General features: G+C 35.3%; 1 protein-coding gene across 4 annotated transcripts in view; it reads right to left on the reverse strand.

Annotated features, from left to right (window-relative positions):
- Positions 1-15,918, reverse strand: part of Musk (muscle associated receptor tyrosine kinase) — a 94,439-nt gene that overhangs the window by 36,886 nt on the left and 41,635 nt on the right. For 2 of the 4 annotated variants that reach the window (XM_003463784.4, XM_003463785.3), the window contains exons 6-7: positions 13,365-13,394; positions 7,166-7,290 (exon numbers count right to left, since the gene is read on the reverse strand). In XM_003463784.4, coding sequence (XP_003463832.2) covers positions 7,166-7,290; positions 13,365-13,394 — 155 coding nt within the window. The remainder of the gene's footprint in view (positions 1-7,165; positions 7,291-13,364; positions 13,395-15,918) is intronic. The other 2 variants (XM_003463782.3, XM_003463786.4) reach the window with 1 other exon arrangement.

The following is a 15,918-nucleotide window of genomic DNA, read 5'->3' on the forward strand; positions in this document are numbered from 1 at the left end:
CACTGAAAACATTCTTCGTAGGAAAAAGAAGCAATTTTTAAGCTGCCCGACCTCTCTTCTTCTGGACTGCATCCAGGTGTTGAAATAGTCCAGTGAAGAGACCAACAAGCCGCAGGGCTCGCTCTTCTGTTATGCTGTGCCTCCTAAGTGCTTCTCCTCCTGTGTCCAGAGGCCTTGCCTGCTTCGTTGGTGACTCACACACAGCAGGTCTTGTTAGTCAGAGTTTGAATTTGTTTTTCTTTCTTCATGGATCACCCTGACCAACAGTTTAGTATTTTTGATGATCTAAAAATAAAAACAGCCCTTTGCCCTCCATCTGAATCCTTTTGCCTTCTGCCACCCCCGATTTAAAAGATCAAAGACATGAGGATGGAGTATTACTGTGAGTTTTTACAAAGGTATGGTTAAGAAATAGAGTCCTGTTGGCCATTCACATCCATGAGTTCTGTGTCTGTGGATTTAACCAACTGTGAATAAAAAATACTTTTAAAAATTGTATTTATATTGAACATATAAAGACCCTGTTTTTGTTATTATTTCCCAAACAATACGATATAATAGTTATTTATGCAATGTTTACATTGTAGTAGGTATCACAAGTAGTCTAGGGATGATTCAAAGCACACAGGAGTTTTCACATAGGTTTCAGGCAAAGTACTACATCATTTTATGGGAGAGACTTGAGCATCCAAGGATGTAGTTATCCACAAGGGTCCTAAAAAATGTACCTAGGTTACTGAGAGATGACTGCACTTAATCCAAGGGACTATACTGGGTATTTACAATGAGTACATTGTTTTGTGCAAGTCATTTAGATACACTAACTGGAGGGACGCGGGTCAATATTCTCTACTCTCAGGTATGGTGTTCTGACTTTCTGTTCTAGTGCTGAATTTTAAATTAATGGACACCTTAATTTATTTTCCCATACTAATCACTTCACTGCATATATGTATATTACAACATTGTGTTATAACTTTGGGTCTATATAGTAAAAACTAATACGAATTTTAAAAAGAAGCTGTAAAGGGGCTGGGGATTTAGCTCAGCGGCATAAGCACCTGCCTTGCAAGCAGGCGGTGTTAGTTCGATGCCCAGCACCGATAAAAAGTTAAAAAAAAAAAAAAAAAAAAAAAAGAAGCTGTAAAAGAAGTTCTCTCAAACAGGCACACTAATTTATACCTGACATAATATGTATGAAACATCATTGAAGATTGTAAACAGGATAGACCTGCGGGATATTTTTATTATCATTAATACATTAATAATGCAGTCTCGAGAGAATCTACTCATAGCTATGGATAACCTGGTAACTTCATGATTTGACCTTAGCACAGGAAGATTTCTGAAAGGTATTTTGGCCTCAGTGTGTCTGCCTTGCAAGCCTTGCTAGGTAACTGAGAACAACGTTGTGAAACTCTTAGGAAGTGGCTGAGTATGATACAGACTCAAGGAACTATAATAATGTCTCTCATGAATCACACATAAAGGGACAATAGTCAGAGAGATATTTCCATATTGTTTTTGGTTTACATTGCCATAAATATTAGTCTCTTTCAAACTGGCTGCTGAATTGGTCCATATAAGCCTGATTATATGTAAAACAGTCTTTTAAAAATCTTCACAAAATACAGATAATCTTCCGTGTAGGAGTATTCAAAAGCACAATCTTTGACAACATGATAATTTAGCTACCTATTTTACAAAATTCACGTAATAAATGAAAGTATTTTAAGGGTTATGTTTATTAGAAAAAGCATAAAAGTAATTTAAATTTTCCAAGTTTTTAGTTGAATGCCTAAATAAAGCAGAGATATTAACATTATAGCTTTAAGTAGACCTGCATATTTTTAAAAAAGAATTTTTTTAAAAAAGTAAGATGTGTTCTATCTATATCTAATTAGTCTGTGCAAAATTATAAAACAAAGGAACACTACCAGTCACCTCAAAGTTCTTCTGTGACTTGATTACAAATTTCCATGAAAAATGGATGCCATCTCCATAGGAAGAAAGCAAAATACTTTTCCACTGTTTCAGTGCATGTTTCTTAACATTCTCTAGCTCTAATTGTGCAGGCTTTTTGTTTATTGGTATATACATGGAAGAAAAGAAGCAGTTTTGTCTTTAGCATTCAATGTGTTTAGTAGAGAGGAGGTTAGTTCGCTGGCTCTTGCTTAGTCAAGAGCAAGAGTTCAAACTCTTGTTTCATTCTCTGTCCAAAACTCTGCTGAATTATTCCACATAGACTTGTTACATGTAATCAGTTTGATTTACCAGCTCTAAAGCTCACATACCTCCTGTTCTGCCCAAACAATGTCAGAGTTGTGAGTTTCTTCCTGTTCCTCTACATGGACTTTCTGGTTTGTTACGTTTATGACATTCGATGCCTGAAATTGCTTTCATTTCCTGTGATTTGCGTCAGTATGGGCAAAGTCATCTCTATTTCATTTTTGAATTGGGTCAAATTACCAAGAACTTGGCTATAAAATCAACACATGCTGACTATGAGAAGTATGAATGTATCTTTATTTTCTTCCTGGAGGAAAGAATTATTTGTTGTGTGCCTGTTTTAGAATTAGAGTCATAGATCTATTTTGCTTTATATTTTGGTGAATCATGTTTTGAATAATTAAATTGAGAGTCTCCCTAAGACCTATCTAACTCCAGCTATCCTCCTCTTATTAGTCCTGAAGTTCATAAGGAAGTAATCTTATATCTTCCATTTTTAAACTCAAAAGAGGTTATGGAAAACCCTGGATTCTTCTTTTGGTGTATTGGGAAATTGAATCCTTCACAACAAGCCACATCCCCGCACTGCTATATATTTTTTAGTTTGAGGCAGGGTCTTGCAAAAGTGCAAAGTTGCCCAGACTGGGCTGAAACTTATGATCCTCCTCCCTGAGTTTCCCATAGTGCTAGGATTACAGGCAAAGTCCACCACTCCTGGATTGAATTTTTAAAAAGCACACACCTTTCTATTTCTTTACTACTGTTTTCACACAGCAAGATAGATTAGCAAAGTTATATTGTCAGTTCCACAATTTCTTTAATATTCTTTGTACCTCCTTGAGAGACTGAAGACAGTCAAAACAGCCTCCACAGCAGAGCTACAAAACATATTGTAGCTTGGGATTCAATTTCAATGGATGCTTGAAGTATAATTAAAGAGGTAAAGAAGAGCAAGGATCATAAGTTACTTTGTAATAATTTAACAAAATTAGAGACGGTTAACCTTGAGGTCACAGCCACCTGACATTTTTCTGTGTCAGTATCAACAGGAGAAAATCAGCGTACAAATAGCGAATGGTCTCCCTCCAAATCACATTAGCATTAACTACTTAAGGCCCCCAGGTTCCCATCTAATCCTCATTCTGTCATGGCTTGAGTTCTAATGTGACACAGTAGCATTCATTTGTTTACTTACTGTATTCTGAAGGGGTGTAGGATAGACATGTTAGATGAATCAACTGTAATAATTAATCATGATAAAAATGTTTCTAATTATCAGAAGAGAAAAAGATACTTTCAGCAAAAACAGCAATAGTAAAAATAATAATGAACAAATTGTAAGCATCAAAGATTTGTAAAAGAACACAAGACGTTTCTTGTTACTGAGGTAGCTGTAAAATTTGGCATCCTTTCCCTATTTTATCACATATGCCAAGATTTCTCACACTAGCACGCTTCATTTTCCACCTTCTTCTTCCTGTGCTTCATATCCTAGTTCTCATCTTTCAGGCTACAACTAGTTTTCTTAGATGCGCTCCACTTTAGGGACAAAGGAGGGAGGGGTGCAGAGCAGGGGTTACCACCTTCCTGGGTTTGGCTGTTAGGGATTCAACCCAGGCCCTTGCACATGCTAGCCAGCTGGTGGATGACTGAGCTACACCCCCAGTCACAGACCATCACCTTTCTGGGGTTCCTTTTTCCAATCTAATTTTTTCATTTCTTTTTCCTTAACATGGTATATCTGACAAATAGAAATGGTATATATTCGAGGTATATGACTTGATGCTTTGTTGATATATGTACATATTGCGAAATGAACACTATAAATAAGCTAGATAACTTATCCATCATCTCACATAATTGTCATCTGTGTGTGGCATAGTGAGAACACTTACGATCCAGCCACTTAGTAAATTTTAAGTATGCAATAGTATCAATTATACATACTACATCAGGTACATTAGAGTTGCAGAGTTTGTACATTTGTATAACCGACACTTTGACCCATTGAATCAACATCTTCCCTTTTTCTCTACCTTTCAGCCACCTTCCTACTCTGTTTTCTTGAGTTCAGCTACTTTGGATTCATTCCATTAGAAATAGTGCTATATTTGTCTTTCTGTTTGAGTTATTTCACTTATCATCATGTTGTCTAGGTGCATCCATGTTGAGACACCTTTGAATAAAGAGACAGATCTGGGTAACATCACTCCTGGTGTCCTGAATCTTCCTCCCTTCTATCTTTCTGAAACTTCAGGTCATTTAACTTTATTTAAAAATAGTATACAGCCGGACGTGGTGGTGAATGCCTGTAATACCTCTGGGAAGCCGCGGTTGGAAGCCAGGAAGAAAGACTGCATTTGCACTAGAAACGACTTTACCAGCACCTTCATCTTGGTCATTTGGTGAGAAAATGACATTTCTGTAATTTAAACTCCCTATCTGTACTATACACTGATGGAAGAAGGCCTAGATGACTTATACACTACTGCAGAAGAAAAAGTACAGAGGATATACAATAATGTAAGTCTCCAGATGAAAGTGCCTTAGATTGCAAAGAAATAAAACTTAATGTGATTTCAATTATAACAAAAAATTTTGCCTGCCTAAAGGGCAAAACGCCCATATTTTCTTGAGATACTAGTATTAAACTGGGTGTTTAACATGTGACCATTAATGTATTACAGAATGATTATATATGTTCACTACAACCAAGTTACCACAAAGTTGAAAAAAGACTATCCTGCAGGTGAAGGAAAATAAAAATAACTAAGCACCAGTTAGATGACCATCAAAAACTGGGTTGTTTAGTAATGCTGAGTCATCCTTGCCCTCCCAAGGGACTGAATTGGACATGCATCTGTCATCTGTTTAGAGCCTGAAAGTGTCCTTGGTAGGGCTAGCCAGGGAGTTGGCATAATATCCCCTGCTGCACCATAAAGAGTTAAAAAGCTCACAGATCATGGTTGTGATTGCAATGGCTATTAAAACACAAACCATTCCCAGTTTTGAAAATAGATGCAGTAATCTTAAATAAAAATTTGAGCAAATTGAAATGGCACAATGTAATGTTACTAGAAATGAAAACAGTTTTACTTAAAACCGTAATATAAAGCAAAATAAATCACATGTTCATCAAAAATTTGATACAATCAATGACAAAGTATTTTACTGAACTCTACTCAGTATAATAATGTAATATATATAATATATAGTGGATAATATATAATGTACAGTATAATATGTATAAATATATAAAAGAATAACAATGTTGAGAGTGGGGTTGTAGCTCCATGATAAGTGTTTACCTAGGGTATACAAATAGTGATACATATATGTGCATGTTTGTGTGTGTGCATGTGTATATTCATGTATATATATGTTTATATATATAAATTCAATATATATACAAATGTATATATATACAAATTTAATATATATGAATATACACATACATATATCTTTATATATATGAATATATACATATATAGCTTTTCTTTACTTCATAAAGAGTATCAGAAACTAGGTAATTAAATGTAAAAAAATCATAATTAAACAAGTGGTAGGATCTATGAGACATAATAATAATAACTCATGCTAAGTTTCTTCCTTAGACACTGACAAACTAGATCATTCAGATGAAATAGCACACAAAAATATCAACACTAAAAAATAATTTAAACAGTATAAGAAGCTTAGTTTTTTTCCCCTGAGAGCCCTCTCCAACCCCTAAAAATGTAAACTTTTTTTGGATGGCCTTAAGGACTAAAATGCCAACTCAAAAGTTAGAGCCCATAAAGGTTCATAGTATAGTAAGCAAAAATAGTTTAAATTTAAAATCCAAAGAACTAGATAACAGAGATATGTCAATATGAACCGCAAGTGAAATAGCCCATATAGAGAATTATAGCCCATGTTGTAGTAATTGAGATATGCAAGAAATTCCAAATCTTGAACTTGGTTTCAGATAGTCCAAAATTAGTGATGGAAATCTATTTCTGAAAAAGTAAGAAAAATTCTCTCTGGAGGAAAATACCTTCATCTACATTTCAGCATATGACATTTTTTGAAAACACTGAGTAGCAAGTAATCAAAGATAGACACATAAGAAAACAGTACAGTACAATGATCAGTATAATACAATGTTGCTCAGCTTTTCATTATGATCAAATATCTTACAAAAACAAATTAAAGAAGGAAAGATTTATTTTTGGCTCGCAGTTTCAGAGGGCTCAGTCCATAGTCAGCTGGCCCTATTGCTTTTAGGTCTGTGGAAGGCAGAAACATCTTGGTACAAGGGCCAGGCAAAGGAAACCTGCTCACTCCACAGATGCCAGGAAGCAGAGACAAAGGGAAAGCTTCACATAAAAGGGGGCAGGTACCCAAATAATCTCCAAGGTCACAACCTGATGATGCCTTTAACTAAGTCTCATCTCCTGTTTCCATCAACTCCCAATAATACTATCAAGTATGAACACATAGATGATTAATCCACTGATAAAATTAGAACCCTAATGATCCAGTCACTTCAAAAGTTCATAGATGGAAACAAAGCCTTCAGCATAATGAGATTTTCAAGGGACATTTTAAGGAAAAGTTAGTTAAGAAAAAAAAGACAACAGAAATAGATCTGCAATAATATCCTATATCACAAAAGACAACTAAACTTTCATTAATGCATTATATGAAAATTACTGTACATATGTATTAATTGTGGTCATTTGATATTCTATCATTCCCATGAATCAAAAAAAGAAGCAAATTGCTGGAGTTTAATGTTTTATGACAGTGGGCCCTACAACATAGATAGTGGAAAACTAAAAAAAAAAAAAATGATACAGTGGTATCAGTGACAGTGATCAGGGTAATTCTACAAATATAGGCTCTATCTTGAAATTTACCACCACTAGGTCTTCCCCAAACACACAACACTCACAGCGTTTCCATTTTCAATCCAGCTGATGGTAGGGACAGGGATGCCTGTTGCTGTACAGCGCAGGGTCACAAAGGAGCCAAAGGTGACATTGTGGGATTCAGGAGCCCGCAGGATTCTGGCAAAAACTGTTAGGAAGACAGAAGTGGTGAGTGACTCTCCTTAGGGGAGGAACCTCCCGTGCTCTTTTTAAAATGCAAAGGCGAACACGTTTGCCTGTGTGGGGTCCTTCCTTCTGTCTGAAGGATAATGCCAAATGGCATGCCCTGACCTCCACGCCCTTTATGCCATTATGTTGCATTTCTCCCTAGCCCAAGACCTAATAAACTTATTTCCAATTTGAGATCTTATCCTTGCTATTTCTCAGTCTCCTACACATATCCGCAGGTTCTTTGTACCATTTGAATTTTTGAAAACCCTCCTTAATCGCCCAACATATAGGGTAACTTTTCCCCTGTTCACTTTTTATCATTCTATTTTGTTTTTGCAGACTTTGCCACTCTCTAAAATCATTTTTTACTTGTCTGTTATTTCCCCGTCTCATTAGATTGTCTGAAATCAAAAACATTGCCTGCTTTGTTTACTGCTAGCACCTAGAGCATCACAGGAGAGAATTCTATTGGATGAATGAAATATTTAATGCTTCATACCCTCAACTGTATCATAGCGGAAAGACAGACAAAATCTGTCATACTTTTTGTAGAATGAGACGATCTATTAGGCAAAAAAAGGAAAAGAATATTCTAGAGGAAGTGTGAGCAGGAGAATGAATATATTGAATTCTGGGGTTGAATCACCGCTGATTAAATAAAAGGGGAATCTTCTGAAGTGCAGTTTTACCTTTAACTAAAGAGGATAGAAATTGTTTTTACTGTCAGTTTCTTTTGAAATATTTTTTACCTTCCATATGACCAAACTGCCCAACTTTTTTCATAAAATTGATCTTTTCTTAAGGCCAAATGTGTCTCAAGCAATGATGTGACGAGTTGCAAAGTAATTGAGATTACTTTAAAATGTTTTGTTCATATTCTTGTTTTATAATTAAAATATATATTCAGTGTAGATGGATTTTTTGTTTCGTTTTGTTTTTCAACCCACTGTAAGATAGATATTTCTGTCATTTTACATGGTTTCTTACTGAGATTTTATATATAAATTATAAAATTTGTTCCCCCCAAACAAAACAGTGGGATTTGAGGCTTACAATGTACAATGAACATGAAGGTACTTAGAATCACATTATTATTAAACTTGGAAGATACTTTAGAAATGGATTAGAGAGGGTTTTTGCTTTATAGGTGAAGAAATAAAATCCCAGTTAATAATTTGCTTTTTCAAAGTAATAAATGACGAGTGAGAAACCTGACTTCCTGTCTCCTGACATCAAATTCAGTTTTTCTTTCAAACTATTACAGACTACTTTTCAGTTCCTATTATACTAAAAATGTAACGTTTTCTACTTCTGTCCTGTTGTTTGCTAAGACTTAAACACACAATATAGTATTAAAATATGAAACCTCAATTAACACTATCCCTTGAAGCTTAGTTTTAGTCAATCAAAATGTGTGGCATTCAGATTCCAAAGGTTTTGGGAGATGGTATATATTAAAAAATAGATATACAGGATAATCACAGATCAAGCCAGAGCTTTGAGGATATAAAGAAAGATACAATTTGTTTGACAACTGGATTATTTTTGAGAGCATGAATTAATTTGACCTTTCATTTTTTAATAGTATGGGTCTCAGTGGTGAAATCTGGGACATTTTTAACATACAACTGTTGGCCCCATGTGGGCATGGTGGCACATGCCAGTAATCCCAGTAGTCTGAGAGATGGCTGAGACAGGAGGGTTGAAAGTTTAACCCCAGCCTGGACAAGTTAGTGAGCCATTGTCTTAAAATAAAATATAAAGTGCAGAGGATATAGCATATGTAAAAGACCTAGGTTCGATCCAAAGTGGTGGTGGGCAGCAAAACTCCTTCCAAAGCCAGGAGAACGAAAAAGCAAGAATGGTGATGTCTTCACAAATAAAAAGTCACTAAATTTTTTTTTTGTTAATCCAGCAATAGTATTAAACATTTAAAATGCAGCTGAGTCTGCCTACTCCAAAAGCAAAACTAAGCTTGACTTTAAGTAAATTCTGATGTCTAATTACCAAGAAACATAACATCATTAGCATGTTAAATAACCCCATAGAGGTGCATTTCAATCAAATCCAGAATACAGGGAATTTGATAGGGTAAATGACTTAGTTTCTTCATTAAATAAATAAATAGTAGTGGCAATCAGGAGGAGAAGATTAATATGCTGTGGAGTAAAAGTTTTAAAAGGGTTAGCACCTGCATGCAAGATAAGGTTCTCTTTGGATTTTTTGTTCTCCCAACAAGCTAAATTTACAGACTGTGGACTTTTGACAAATCACACAAACTAAGTGGTATGCTAACTAGGGTGCAAGTGCTCTTCTTTTTAATGTTTTCTGATAAGAATAATGGGAGACTTATCTAGCATAAAATATCTGAGTCCATGTGCATCATTTGACTGGAATAACTCTCCTAGGGTGTGGCATTACAGTTTTGGAGTGTCAGGCTACTGAAGTGACCATCTGGGAGTCCCTTGGCTTCTGAGGATCTGAAACAAGAAAGATCCTGAAGAAATTTGGACTAGGATCATTTCAACCTCATAAGTAATGGGGAAAAATGTTTTAATAGCACTGACTGTACCCTTGAACTTGTACGAGAGCTTTCTTGCTAAAGATAACTAGATTTTTTTTAAAAACGGAGAAAAAACAAATGTAGATTTTTTTCTGCTTTACTTTATAAAGGCAAAAGTTCTAATTTGGGGAATTTTAAATTCTTGGAAATGTAGTAATCAGGGAGGGTTTATTTTGTTCTAATTTGCAGCCTTTTCTCCTTTGGCTGATGTTCATTATTTGGAATATCATCCAGGCTCATTGCAAAACCTCTGCTGATCCATATTGCACAACACAGCTAAACATTATGCGAAATAGTAAACAAGCCACAGGCGACCACTGATTTACAGTTCATGCTGACATTAGGGTTACATTAATTTTTTTCTCTGTTCCTTCTCAGGACTTTCTAGGGGCTCTAATAGGAAACACAAAGGTGTATGAAAGAGGACTGTTGGCACTGCACACGACTTGATGAATGAGACGCTGGGCAGATAAGGGGCTATGCTCCTTCTCCAGCAGGGCAGACACACCCTGGTCTGATCCTGTGTTCCACTGTTAAAGTGTCTGAGTTAAGAGAAGTAAAAAGAAGAGGAGGCTGGTCTCTCCTGACTCACATTCTCTCTAAAAGATAAAACAGAGACTCAACACTCTCTCTCTCTTTTTTTTTTCAGTATGGAAAGTGATCTCCAACCCCTTCGTTTTGGTTTCTCTCTATTTTCAAAGGAAGCTCCAAATATCCTTGGCGTTTCTATTTAAATGTATTGTTATCACCATGCTGTCTTATCTTCATCCCCTTTACTCTCATTTATTTTTCTCCACCAGTGTTTCTTTATCACTGTTTTATAAATGTTGAATTGATTGTTTATTTGTTTGACTGCCCCTCTCTCTGGAACATAAGCAGCACAAAGATAAGGTTTGCTTTTTTCATCAACGCAGACTGACCGACCGATGTATCTCTACATCTGGGTCTTCTCAGGCTCCTGTGTAGTACACGGTAGGTGCTCAATCAATTATTGCTGAATGAATGAATGAATGAATGAATGAATGAACGAATGACTTCACTGGGAAGAATGGGGGAAGGGACTTGTGTGCTGTGTGTGTATCATCCTTCCACTCATCATCCTTTTAACTACAGGCACGTGTGATGTGTGTACAAAATTCTCCAGGTCAGGGCTTCCCCATTCAACAACGAGGAGTGACAGGAAAGAGTGAGGAGAGGGTGAGAATGATGAGGAAATAAATTTTGTTAGTCTAGCTATTCGACAGAATAAAAAGCTTTCTTTTTTAACCCAGTTTAACCAGCAGCAAATCTGGTATATTCCTACCCATCTGTCTTTGTTCCCAGTTGTAAATAAGAAAAGTAAAGGGATGGTTAAAGAAATTCCAAAATATTTAACAACCATTGAGAACAGTAAAGTTAGTTGCTGTTAAAAACAAATGTCAGACTAATCTCCATGGATAATAATGTATGTGCAATAATGCTCTCAGAAATAGCATTAATTATAAGCTTTATTATTTTAGTGGTAGCCATACACTCTAGGTCATACATTTAAAACATAGTATGTTGTGTTTATTATCCAAAAAAGTTGTATCAAGCATCCTTATTTTGTACTTTTTTGCATGAATAAAAACATATTAGTTTCTTTGTTACATAAACAAGTAACCTGCACATGAAACTACTTAATCACTTGGAAAATTGTTTGACATGGATCTTTTAAAAAAAAGTATCCAGCTCTTATTGTCCTATGTGGTCTTTCCCAGCCTTCATCCATTCCACGTGAGCTCTTTCAAACGCATTAGACCATAGGCAGACAAGTTATTGCTGTTCTGAAGCAAAGAAAGTGCACACAGAAAGTACATTTATCTGGTTTTTTTTTTTTTTTCCTGATGGAATCTATTCATGAGTTTTGGACTTTGTTTCTCTTGGACAGATTTGTAGAGGTTAATGGCAAGTTGAGACTCATATTCAAAATTGGGCTTAAGCAGTCAAGAATTTCAAGGTCTTTTGTAACATGACTACATTGTAATCTAACTCTGTTTCTCCTCCATCTTCATCTTTCAAAGTACTCGTAGGTATATGATATCTTTTATTTGTTTTCATTTATGGAGTAGTATATACTAGGGAGATAAGGTCCTCATTCACTCTGAAAGTGCCCTACTGGTATCATAGGAAGCTCAAGGAATAGGGAGCCCAAAAGGTCCTTTGCAAGCAGTTTGGCCTGAGATGAACTACTTCCCTCGCCTTAAAAAGAGAACAATCCTGAGAATACTTAAGTCTCTGATCAATTTCTATTCTTGAGCAACTATTTCAAAAAACATCACGAGCTCTCTTGCATTTTATTTTTCTCCTATTCTTTTTTTTGTTATTATTTTCTAGTTTCCCTTAAAGAGGTTCTTACATGATTGGAAAAAAAAAAAAAAAAGAATGACTAATGGAAAGAAATTGGCAGAAAAAAATTAACAAAACTCATACAGAACCAGATGACATGTTTTTACCTGAACATGGCTACAAGCAAGCTGGTATTTAGAAAGAGGAAAACATTTCCAATACTGAATTGAACATCCTTAAAACTCAATATCTGAAATGCTTTGAAATCTGAAACTTTTTAAACACAGACATGAATCTTGGAAAATTCCAATTTTGAAGTATTTTAGATGTTGGATTTCTTAATTAGAGCTGGTCAATTAGTAAAGTCTATGCAAATATTGAAAATATTAAAAACTCTGAAATCTGAAGCATTCTGAGCCCAAGCATTTTGGATAAGGATTAGTCAATCTGCATTTGACTGGTTAAAAGAATAACAGTCTAAATAACTCCTAGAGTCAAAAAATTGTATTATATGAGACTTTATGAAGTTTATCCCCAAAGTATAAGATTATAATTAGGCTAAAGGGTATGAAATGTAGGGCTTACTCAGAATGTAAGGTACTTTTTATGATGGAAAACTTGTTCCACAATAGGGATTTTCCCCAAAATTTTAATTTCCAGTTACTTTCTTCTAAACATGCTCCATGAAATATACATGTCTGCAAGCAATTACAATGAAATAACCTAATTTTTATTGACTTGAGAAATTGCATAACACTGTCCTATTGAAATCATGACAATAAAAACCTAAGCTGTCATTTTAATATTTCTCCAAAATTTTAATCTCACTCATCCAAAAAGAAGTCTGTTCCAGAGTAAGTTTCTCTTCCAACATGTATGTGATTTATATTGCTATACTGATTTATTACATTTTATTTGCTTGTGTTTCCAGAGTTCAGGACACCCAGTTGAAACATTTCTATGACCTCAGTCTCTTCTTCAGTAAATGGCCAATAAGCAGTTTATATAAATGGCACTCTGCTAAATGCTGTCACTTCATATTCCCTATAGGTCACTTGCTGCTTCTCAATAAAATAATGCACTTACAGTTGTTTGAAAGGTCAGTGAAAATAAACAATTGAAAAAGCCATGCACTTTAAAAGAAGCAGTACAAAACTTAAAAAAAAAAAAAAAAAGAATACCTTTAGTATCCTGCTCAGGTTCATGTTCTTCTGTTAATAGAAACAAGACAAAACACACACACAGTAAACACACAAACACACAAAAAAACAATACATCATGAAAAGGGATATCTTTGATCAGAGAACACCAATTGCACAACACGATTAATTAGAATCTGCTTGTTTCTTGTTACAATAAGAAACAAATGCAATCAAGGGAAACTTGTGACCTTTTTGAAAGCAAACTCTTACATGACATAAGATTCCAAATCACTACTTTTAGTCAGGCAGCATTATACAGAAAATAAACTACAGCATACCCAACAACATAGCTCATTCATGCATTTTAATTTTAATCTGGACAATCCTCCTTTCTTTCCAGGCAACAGAGTCCCTACTATTCTGCTCCTCCTTGTAGCTTGGCTTCTCCTCTTACAAGGCCTTGCTGTGAAGTCAGTGATGTTGAATGTGGGATCTCAGCTATCATTTCTATGGCAATGGACTCCTGTTGTGGTAAACAGAGGATTAGGGGGTTTCTGCAGAACCAGAGCCTTCCATCATCAGAGATCCACGACACTGATTTAACACTGAGAGCACAAGAGGGGCAAATCGGATCGTTGTCTTCTGGGAATCTACTAGTGAAGCTCACTGCAGAAGAAAATGTGAAAATCTCTAAATTATGCACAACGGATTGAGAATTTGTAAACTCAAAAACAAAACAAAACAAACAAAAAACTTCTAGAGGAGAGATGACAGAAACCAAATCAATAACTCCAAAATGTTTACTCTTACTGTATCAGGCCTGGACCCCTCGTGAAGATTTTTCCTTCCTAAAGGTTTATTTATTCAAATCCATCAGACTTTTCTTGAAGTTAATGATAGGCCAGCTGCCATATTTGTTAATAAATAAAGGACAGTGATGCTATTGTCAATAAATTCTAATCACAGGAATGTATAATCTCAGCTTTTCACAAATGATGGATATCCCTGGGTTCTCTCCATTTCTCCTTGATAGAATATACTTGATACCACCCAGCCAATGTTTCAGACAAGGAATCTTAATCTCAGATTTGTCAGGAATTCAATCTTTTTCAGGGATAGGAAGTCTTCCACCCTAATCTAATTGTCACAGTGAGGTCATATTTTTACAGCTTATACATAACACCCTCAAATTTGAATGAATTTATAATTTCCTTACTGTGTATGAACTTTCTGTACTTTCCACCACGTCAGCAGCATGTTTTTCTTTCATTTTATTCATTAAGTACCCATGGTTGGGCCACAGCAGGCCTCAGAAGTTCTATAAGAAGGCTAGGGAAATAGCTCAGTGGCCAAGTGCCTGCCTGGCAAGCACAAGGTCCTGAGTTCGATTTCCCGCACCAAAAATTTTTTTTAAAAATAATGTTTTATGAGAATGCCTTTGGGCTAAGCGTGTCTTTTGAGTTCCCTGGAACAATGTACTTGTTTCCAAGCTTGGAAACAAAATTTTCTTTTTCTTTGTTCTGTTTTTGTTAAATACTAGCCAAGTAACTATTTATGACAGTTGGAATGGCCATAGAATTCCTATGGGAATGTTAAGTGTTTTTATTCCACTCAAATTGAAGAGCAGCTATAAATTTTGAGGCTCTCTTTTACACTTCTGCTTCAGGTTTCTGGAGCAAGTATAGGTCGAGTCTGAGTCTCCTTTAAATTCTGATCCACTGACGTTTTCCTAGACTACACTGAAACTATCCTTTGACCACAACCACCATGCTGATTTCCTTTGATGTCTTTCTTGTGTATTGTGGTTATGATTGTTCATTTTTCTTGATTTAGGGGAGACTGGAAGTTGTGCAAAGTTCTGAAAGACCACACCACCATCAAAAAATAGAACCAACTCAAGAAATAAGAAATGATCTAAAATTCACTGTTCTCCTAAAAGGAAGATTAGATGTTCTCCTAGAAATTTCACTTTCATATAGGTACTGTCATTCTGGGCATAAATGCATTTATACATACTTAAACATGCTTGTGTATTAATATACATACATACATATATGCATGCACATACAACTGAAGTTACTTTAAATTAGAGAAAGTTAGGGATGAATAGTCTGTAAAACCTACTGAAGCTTAGGTACAATGATTCAGTATATTAGCTTGTTGATCATTTTGAAACCAAACTGGACTCCTAATTTTTCCCTGTGTCCTGTTTGCCTTGCCTGCTGTAATCTCTCGACTTCCAAAATTACTGTTTTATCATTTATCAATATTTGAATATTCTGCTTATTTAATTGTTACATTCATATTTAATTATTTTATGTAGTGCCATGGTCTCACTTGGCAAATGGATTTTTAATCTTTTCTAAAAGGATAGGGTTAGAACTATATGAAGATTAGCATCACACTTTTGAATATTTTTTCCTTATGCCATTATTTTGTAGGAAAAGGGAAAATTACTCAAAAGAAAAGTTCTTTGCCGGCTGGATCCAGGCATACTTTCTTTCTTCCTTCTGGAGCTTGGCCAGTAAGACAGGTAGAATAAAGAATCAAGACTTCTCATGTTAATATAGTCTATTCACTTCAGCACTCAATT

The sequence above is a fragment of the Cavia porcellus genome, unplaced genomic scaffold (genome assembly GCF_034190915.1).
Source record: "Cavia porcellus strain 051 isolate PalLab524CR breed Dunkin Hartley unplaced genomic scaffold, mCavPor4.1 scaffold_1, whole genome shotgun sequence".
Taxonomy (NCBI): Eukaryota; Metazoa; Chordata; class Mammalia; order Rodentia; family Caviidae; genus Cavia; species Cavia porcellus.